The sequence below is a fragment of the Danio aesculapii genome, chromosome 15 (genome assembly GCF_903798145.1).
Source record: "Danio aesculapii chromosome 15, fDanAes4.1, whole genome shotgun sequence".
Classification (NCBI taxonomy): domain Eukaryota; kingdom Metazoa; phylum Chordata; class Actinopteri; order Cypriniformes; family Danionidae; genus Danio; species Danio aesculapii.
This window is the reverse complement of record NC_079449.1, coordinates 46,236,701-46,246,859: the sequence shown is the minus strand read 5'-3', so window position 1 is coordinate 46,246,859 and position 10,159 is coordinate 46,236,701. Positions and strand designations below refer to the sequence as shown.

The following is a 10,159-nucleotide window of genomic DNA, read 5'->3' as shown; positions in this document are numbered from 1 at the left end:
CATATAATTAAGGGTAATTAAGGATGTAAGGATACATCGGATGCGTAATAAGATTCTAAAAATTGAACACTGGGGCAATTTCATTTTTAAATTCAAAGGTGTGTGTGTATATATATATATATATATATATATATATATATATATATATATATATATATATATATATATATATATATATATATATATATATATATATATATATATATATATAGTTAAAGTCAGAATTATTAAACCACCTTTAAATTTCTTTTTCTTTTTTAAATATTTCCCAAATGATGTTTAACAGAGCAAGGAAATTTTCACAGTATGTCTAATAATATTTTTTCTTCTGGAGAAAGTCTTATTTGTTTTATTTCGGCTAGAATAAACACAGTTATTAATTTTTAAAACACCTTTTAAGGTCAATATTATTAGCCCCTTTAGCTATATATTTTTTCGATGGTCTATAGAACAAACCATCGTTATACAATGACTTGCCTAATGACCCTAACCTCCCTAGTTACCCTAAATAACCTAGTTAAGCCTTTAAATGTCACTTTAAGCTGTATAGAAGTGTCTTGAAAAATATCTAGTCTAATATTATTTACTGTCATCATGACAAAGAGAAAATAAATCAGTTATTTGAAATGAGTTATTAAAACTATTATGATTAGAAATGTGTAGAAAATCTCTCCGTTAAACAGAAATTAGGGAAACAAATAAAAAGGGGGGCTAATAATTCAGGGGGGCTAATATTTTTGACTTTAACTGTATATTTATAATTGAAGTCAAAATGATTAAATTTAAAGGCTTAACTGGGCTAGTTAGGTTAACTAGGCAGGTTAGGGTAATTAGGCAAGTTATTGTATAATGATGGTTTATTCTGTAGACTATAAACAAAGATACAGCTTAAAGGGGCTAATAATTTTGACCTTAAAATGGTTTTTAAAAAATTAAAAACTGCTTTTATTCTAGCCGAAATAAACAAATAAGACTTTCTCCAGAAGAAAAAATATTATCAGATATACTGTGAAAATTTCCTTGCTCTGTTAAACATCATTTGTGAAATATTTAAAAAAAATATATATTTTTAAAGGGGTTTAATAATATATATATATATCGACCTTGTTGCTGTGAGGTGACAGTGCTAACCACTGAGCCACCGTGCTGCCGACATATACAATCTAAGCTATTATATAGTCTATTTTTTTACATGGAATAACATTGTATATATTTTGTCATTTCAGTAAAAATGTATGCTAGTAATTATTTGTGGATAGTATAAAAAATGTCCAGTTTAATAGTTTTAATGCTTGAAAAACCTTCATTACTGACCAATTAATGTTTTGCAGCCCAAACTCTCTGACACAATATGGAAATGGAATCAGTTTTGTTTTGTACCACTATAGTACAAGACTAAATATTATAATCAAAGTGATAAACTATGTTAAAAGTAATATACTTTAGTCGGCGCAATAGCCTAGTGGTTAGCGCGTCGACATATGGTGCAGTAGCACGTCAGGGCATCGCGAGTTCGAATCCCGGCTCGACGACATTTCCCTACCCTATCCCCCTCTCTCTCTCTCCAACTTTGCTTCCTGTCTAAATACTGTCCTATCTAATAAAGGCAAAATGGCCAAAAATAAATCTTTAAAAAAAAAAAAAAAAAAAAAAAGTAATATACTTTAGTTTAAGTAACATTTCACACTAATTATAACTGATTTATTACCCGCCTATTATTAAGATATTAACTGTTTATTAGCACTTATAAAGTACAATCTAATTTTACATCCCCCGTCTTACCCAATACCCAAACCTAAACCTTAATAAACCTTAATAAATAAGCAGGGAATTAGTAGTTTGAGTTAAAAAGTCTTAGTTTAGGGTTTGTTAATATCATGAATTGTAAGTTATGATATAGTGTGACCATTGAGCCACAATTTGTATCAAATGGATAGTTAACCTCAAAAAAGGCAAAAATTGTTGTGAATAATGTTGTTTTGGGGGGGGTTCATAGGGGAAAACCTCAGTATATCATCAGGAGCCATGGGTGTGAATTTTATTTCATCTGTGTGTATACACATATATATATATACATATATATATATATATATATATATATATATATATATATATATATATATATATATATATATATATATATATATATATATATATATATATATATATATATACACACATATACATATACATATATATATATACACACATATACATATACATATATATATATACATATATATATATATATATATACATATATATATATATATATATATATATATATATATATATATATATATATATATATATATATATATATATATACACCTCAAAGTGTCACTCATGAATCACAGTTTCAGCTAAAAGTCCTCTTTAACCTCCTACTTAAAGGGGCAGTTAGGAAATTTGCTGCGTATTTACTTTCCCTTAAGTGATTTTAAACATGTTTGAGTTTCTTTCTTCATCTGAACACTAAAGAAGATATTTTGAAGAAAGCTAGAAACCTGTAACCATTGACTTCCATAGTAAGCAAAACAAACACTATTGAAGTCAATGGTTACCGGTTTCCAACATTCTTCAAAATATCTTCTTCTTTGTTCAACAGAAGATATTAACTTAGATTAATTAAGTGTGAGTAAATGGTGACAGAATTTAAATTTTTGGGTGAACTAACATTTCAGAAAACAAAATGTTGCCTATACAGCTTGTGTTTGAGTAAATTAGCAGTAAAATTGACTGTGAAACGTCCCTGCTGTAATTAATCTCGGAGCCGGCTGCTTTGGTTTATAGCTTAACTCATTTATTGATGACAGCTGTTAAAATCCCTTTGCAGAAAATGAATGGGAAGAACACTTAAGGGTGGTCCCGGGTGCACGTCTATTTATTTATTTAATCAAAGACCGGTTTTTAGTAGTATTGCGTAATGCTGTTGCATGTAAAGCACAGTGTGTCATTGGGTGTGGTGTATAGCCAAAAAGGTCTTGCCCAACCCCGACAGCATGTCTGAAAACAGAAGGAAGCTTTGCTGAGGTCGCTGCTTGCACTTCCTCTGTCTGTTGTTGCATGTGGAGTTTGGAAAAGTAGAGCTGCATTGTTTTGTTTTTTTTAAAGTCTAGTAATAAAATCTTACATTGGGGCGACACGGTGGCTCAGTGCCTCACAGCAAGAAGGTCGCTGGTTCAAGCCTCAGCTGGGTCAGTTGGCATTTCTGTGTGGAGTTTGCAAGTTCTCCCTGCATTCGCGTGGGTTTCCTCCGGGTGCTCCGGTTTCCCCCACAGTCCAAAGACATGGTACAGGTGAATTGGCAAGGCTAAATTGTCCGTAGTGTATGAGTGTGAATGATTGTGTGTGGATGTTTCCCAGAGATGGGTTGCAGCTGGAAGGCATCCGCTGCGTAAAACAAATGCTGGATAAGTTGGCGGTTCATTCCGCTGTGGCGAAACCCAGATTAATAAAGGGACTAAGCCGAAAAGAATATGATGATAATTAATATGGGCGACACAGTGGCTCAATGGGTAGCATGATTACTTGCTGGTTGCTGGTTCGAGCCCCGGCTGGGTCAGTTGGCATTTTTGTGTGGAGCTTGCATGTTCGCATGGGTTTTCTTCCGGGTGCTCCGGTTACACCACAGTCCAAAGACATGCGGTACAGGTGAATTGAATAAGCTAAAATGGCCGTAGTTAATGTGTATATGTGTGAAGCTTATTTTAAAACATTTTAAAATCCTACTGACCCCAAACTTTTAACTGGTAGTGTATATTTAAAAATTTCTACTGCAAATATATCAAAACTCATTTCTAAATTTCTGATTAGCATTGTGCATTGCTAATTTAGAAGCTTTTTTTAAGTGCTTAGATGCTTTTAAGGTAATTTTCTAAATATTTAGATTTTATTTTTTAACCCTCAGGCTTCATATTTTCAGTTAGTTTAGTTGCCTTTTGGCCAAACAATGTCCTATCCTAACAATCAGTGTAAAACATTTATTCAGCTTTCAGAACGTATAATAATAGATCTATAACCATCAGTGGTGTAAAGAGTACTGAAAAACATACCTAAGTAAAAGTACCTTTTCTTGCCTAAATGTAGTGCGGTTAGAGTAAAAGTACCTTTTCTTGCCTAAAAATGTAGTGGAGTTAGAGTAAAAGTACCTTTTCTTGCCTAAAAATGTAGGACAGTTAGAGTAAAAGTACCTTTTCTTGCCTAAAAATGTAGTTCAGTTAGAGTAAAAGTAAATTTCTTGCCTAAAAATGTAGTGCAGTTAGAGTAAAAGTACCTTTTCTTGCCTAAAAATGTAGTGCAGTTAGAGTAAAAGTACCTTTTCTTGCCTAAAAATGTAGGACAGTTAGAGTAAAAGTACCTTTTCTTGCCTAAAAATGTAGGACAGTTAGAGTAAAAGTACCTTTTCTTGCCTAAAAATGTAGTGCAGATAGAGTAAAAGTAAATTTCTTGCCTAAAAATGTAGTGCAGTTAGAGTAAAAGTACCTTTTCTTGCCAAAAATGTAGTGCAGTTACAGTAAAAGTACCTTTTGTAAATATTACTCAAAGTATGATTAAAATTAGCCCTTTCAAAAGTACTCAAGAGTAGTGAGTATTATACTGTTAAAAGCTGATACATTTACATGTAATTTGTGTGTAAACGTAACATTCTGTAGTGCATTTACTTATTGCCCAGCAGGAACACAACATCATAAGACATTAATATTAGGTTAGATTTAGTTTGTCACATCAGGTGACCAAAATTCAATGTCTAGCCAGTGTAAGGATTTAGGTTGTGTTAGAAAGTGACCAAAATCCAACGTTCAGCCAACATCTCAAACCAACATAATATGGATGTCAAATACTGACATTTATTCATCAGTTATGACAACCACAATCCAAAGTCTGGCAGACGACAAGCTGTAACATCAATAGACGTTGATATTTGATTGATTTTAGGTTAGGCGTTGGACATTGACGTCGGCCTGACATTGGGTTCTCATATCAACCCAATTTTCATTTTCAAACAAAATGCAATGTCCCCAGGATGATGTACAACTTCAATCTGATGCCATGTTGACATCTTGTTTACTGTTTACCCAGCAGGCAAGTCCATCATCTTCTCATCATTGACATGCATCTAAACAGTATCTGGGTCAATGCGTGTAAAGATTTTAAACATCTTCTTGGACACTTTTAATGCTTCCAAACAGTTTGCTGCAATTATAAATCGCCCATGCCTTAAGGTAGTTCATTATGATGCGATTTACCTTCTATTGGACAGGAATCACAAGACTATTCAGCCAATCCCCATAGACAGGAAAAAATAAAGTAGTGACTGCAGGTTGAAGGAAAGTAGTGGAGTAAAAGTACTGATACTTCTCTAAAAAAGTACTCAAGGGAAAGTAAGAGTACACATTTTTAAAACTACTCAATTACAGTAGTTTGAGTATTTGTAATTTGTTACTTTACACCACTGATAACCGTGCATTTACACTTATGACGGTCACATCTAAACTACTTTCATACATAAATTACATTTTAATAGGTGTCTACTGTATATAATGGTAGAATGTTTTTCCTCAGAAAACAAATGTACACTAAACAGGGCACATTCTCATTTACAGAAAGAAATAAACCTGTATTACTTGTTTTTATGTTGACGATTGAAAACGTTACATGACTAATGAAGCTAGAGCCACAGGAAGATGACGTAACCCAACACTTGTTGGCTAATGATTGACAAAACAATAATTTACACACTGTCAAGCCCGTCCCTGCCCATGCTTTTAGCAGTTGAACAGTGTAAATACCACATCTACCAGCAGAGGCTGTCTGGAGTGTGCTTAATAGGATAGTTCAGCATTAAAAAAATAAACATGTACTTGTTATTTACTCACACTGAAGTGTTTCCAAACCTTGATGAGGTTTTTTTTTCTGTTGAATGCAAAAGATGATATCTTGAAGAAAGCTGAACCACCGAGGAGGAAAAGTAAACAAATACTAAGTCAATTGCAGGTTGATATATGTTTGATATCATTCTCTTTTTGATTCATTTCAGATCCTTCCCTCAGGATCTCAGAATGGGGTCCCTTTGGCAATGACCGAAAGATTCAAATTTTTAGTTGTTGTCTGTGCGATTGATTTGCTGAAATTTAATCGGAAGAGGTAGCTTCTGTTTTTAGTACTATTAATGTTGTTTAATGTTTGTCTTAAGTGATATATGTGTTATAAATCTATTACGCTGCAGAACAAATCGCCTCAAAAGAGGACAGTGAAGTTTACAGTAACAGTAAAATGTCTTCTTTTGTGTTCAACAGAAGAAACAAACTCTGAAAGGTGTGAAACAAGTTGAGTAATTGATGACTGAATTTTTGTTTGGTTTTTTAAGTGAACTGTCCCTTTAAGGCAAATGTGTCTGCTTAATACAGCTCATAATGCAGAACTCTGTGAGACTCTGAGGTGTGCAACAAAAACAATAATCTAAGCTTTGATCAAGCCTCATTTTGTAGTGCTACACCCCTAAACAGCTCTGAAAGATTTGAAACAATTAAAGGTTGAGAAAATGATGACAGATTTTTAATTTTGGGGTGGGGGGTAAACTTCCCCTTAAGGCAGGGGTCGGGAATCTTTTTTCAGCAACGAGCCATTTCTGATTTGTTTTATGAAATGTATTTTTTTAAAGAGCCGTTGGGGATGTGTATATAACCAAACCTTTATTTATTATTAAAAAATACATGGGTGAGGTTACCAAAGAAACGTAAGTTGCTTGCCCTTTATTGGTGTCACGATTCAAGTTAAACCACAGCATCACATATGCACATTGGTTACAAAATAATTTCATTGTAGACTGAGTTCTCATTCATTTTGCTGTAGAAAATGTGGCTCCCGAGCCATAGGTTCCCTACCCCTGCCTTAAGGCTTGAAAAAACTCATGTGTCTACTAATTAGAGCTCAGGGGTCAGTTCTCCGAACATGGATTGCTCAATTAGGTGGATTTGGTTATTGATGATTTGACATGATCCAGGATCGTTTCGTCCTTCAAAACTCATCCGAGAGTTGTTGTCATCGCAACAGGTCTGGTAGCTCAAACCTGCTCGGGAGCAGGCTTATTTGATGTAAACAGCATTAGATAGGGCAAATTTCAAGCAAAGATAATACTGAAATTATGTACTGAATGCTGATACTATCTTACAGTAGCAACCTATAGGTTATATACACTTGGGAAAATAAAATGGTTATAGAAAAATGCTAATATATATATATATATATATATATATATATATATATAAATATATATATATATATATATATATATATATATATATATATATATATATATATATATATATATATATATATATATATATATATATATATAACTTTATATATATTCAACTTTATTTACCTATATATATATATATAGGTAAATAAAGTTTAATATATATATAAAGTTAAATATAAATATACGTTATATATGAGTTTAAAAAAATATTAATAAAACTTATGCAGTCTGCACTCTGAAATAAAAGTACAAAATCTGTCACGGGGCACAGGGGTGTTCTCTCCCTAAGAATTCAAAGTGGACATCAATATGGACTGGTTGGATATAAATGCATACTATTTATAGGCACCGATGCAGCTTTAGTAGTACAGTTTGTTTATGATAATGGACAACGTGCATAATAATTAACTGTTTTTTTTTTTGTTTGATAGTATTATAAAGGAATAATAAATTATGCAGTCATTCACATGTTTAGACAGATAATATGCCGGGGATTTCAGACACGTTCACCAATATCAAAATGCTTTTAATTTAAACAGCCAGTTATTACGCCGATTAATCCACTCTAAATGTAAAGCTAAATAAATTGCTAAATACTCTTGCCACATGAAATTGTAAAGCCTGCAGCCCACAACAAATGTGTAAAGTTATTACGTGTCACATTTAACAAACGGTTTACTGCGAATTTGATGTAATTTTGCTCACATGGGTAATTAAAAATTGATCAGAAGATATCATTACACTGCTGTGCCATCAGCCAATCGTTGCATCGCTGATCATGATTTCAAGGATCGATAGATCTGTCCTTCACAAGACATGCAGATCTCAGATCACTTCATCCTGACATTTTAATCTGATTCGCGAACTTGTTTGAAGAACCAAATTAGCCAGAGATCAGTTATCAAGATTAAAAGATCCAGAATCTGTCAAACACTCTCAGAAATAAAGGTACGCAAGTTGTCACTGGGGTGGTACCTTTTCAAAAGAAACAAATTTGAACCTAAAAAGTCCATATTAATACCTCAAGGGTACATATTGGTACTTAAAATACTACAAAAGTGTTCCTCATAAAATTTTTAGGTACTACTACTAATATATTCGTTTGAGGGACCAATTTGGACCCTTTAAGTACAAATGTGTACCTTTTGAAAACGATACCACCCCAGTGACAGCTCCCGTATCTTTATTTCTGAGAGTGTAGATCATTTAAGTGAGATACAAAGAATGAACCCCAGGACTCTTTAAGATTTACAACAAACATAATAATTAAAACTGCAATCAAACCAGCTCTGAAAGGCTTGAAACAGGTAAAGGGGTGAGTAAATTATGACAAAATAGTTTTGTTTTTGGTGAACTATCTCTTTAAGGCAAACGTGGCTTGGAAAAACGCATGTGTCTGCTAAGTAAAGCTCAGAACTCTTTGTAAAATATTAAGATTTACAACAAACATTTAATCAAACTTCAATATCTAATGTTACACTTCTGATAGCAATGAACAGCTCTGAAATGTTTGAAACAAGTAAAGGTTGAGTAAATCTTGACAGAATTTTTGGGTGTGGGGGGGTATGGGGGTGAACTAGCCCTTTAAGGCATGAAAAACTCATGTGTCTACAAATTAGAGCTCAGGACTCTTTGTAAGAGACTAAGATTTACAACAACAACAACAACAACAACAACAATAATACTTAAAACTTCAATCAAACAACTCTGAATGGTTAGAAACAAGTGAAGGTTGAGTAAATAATGACAGAACTTTCATTTTCATCTCTTTAAGGCTCAAAAACAAACAACAAACACAACAAAAATAATAATAAACACAGCGTGTGTAGTGCTACACTAATTGTATAGTACTACCGTTGCAGTTGCTAATCCTAACACAAGAAACCCAAAAAAAAACTACAATACTTATCATTTCCCATGTGGTTGAATGCATTTGTTGGAGTACAAGAACAAACTGCACCTCACACGTGGTCTAATAGTAAACCCTTACAGTCTGTCTTCTCTGTCAGAGCAAGGGAGGGGTTTGTCAGGGCAGAGGAGGAGCAGTTGTTGCTCAAATACTCCAGTCAAGATAGCACCGGCTTGTAAAAGAGTCCTCCACAGCCACAGCTGCCTCTGTCTCCCGCCTCTAAAACGCGCACAGCAATGAATGCCCCTGGGGCGACTGCTGACGGAGACACCGAGACAGAGCCTCGAGGAAGGGGGTGGGTCAGGAAACAGACCCTGGGCTGAAGCAAAGACTCGCTCATTTACTCACACTGTCAGAGACTCTACACACAGGTGCCCCAATCTGTGGGAACAAAGAGAACGGATACTAACCCCAATCAGCAACTCTTTGGGAGTGCTTCAGTTGGGACTTCTGAAGAGTGGATTGTAACAGGACCACGGGATTTGCTCGCTTTTGTGGATGGGATTGCTCAGGAAAGAGGTGAAACTTTCGGAGTGAGTAACTTGCAAGACTTGCGGGGTGGCTGTGGGGAAAGGGGGAGGGGAAGAGGTTGTCGGGGTCTGGCTCCAGTCTCATGGGAGAAATGCCTTCAACGTGAGGCTTTGTTGAAGAATGCCTTGGTTTTGAACAGAAGAAACACATTAAAGAGATCTACGAGCGCTTGAAGGCGAAAGCGTCTTGGAAGGCAGTTGAAGTGATCTTTGTTTTTGCGACGCATGCTTTTGTGCGTGTGAGTTTGAGGGAAATCCTTTCATCGTGCGCTCTCTCGCGTGTTACTGCCACCCCATAGCGTGCCTTTGTCTGTTGTCGAGATGTACAATACGAGTCTTGAGATGGAAATGCTCAATGTGAGCAACGTCACTCACTGCCCAAAGAATGACAACTTTAAATATCCCCTCTACAGCATGGTGTTTAGCATCGTCTTCATGGTGGGACTCATTACAAAT

At 34.6% G+C, this 10,159-nt stretch overlaps 1 protein-coding gene across 1 annotated transcript in view; it reads left to right on the top strand.

Moving 5' to 3' along the window:
- Positions 1–9,337: 9,337 nt before the first annotated feature.
- Positions 9,338–10,159, top strand: part of lpar6a (lysophosphatidic acid receptor 6a) — a 2,303-nt gene continuing 1,481 nt past the window's right edge. Inside the window, exon 1 of the mRNA XM_056473603.1 lies at positions 9,338–10,159. This exon is cut by the window's right edge and continues 1,481 nt beyond it. Within this exon, the coding sequence (XP_056329578.1) occupies positions 10,025–10,159 (135 nt within the window). The 5' untranslated portion in view covers positions 9,338–10,024.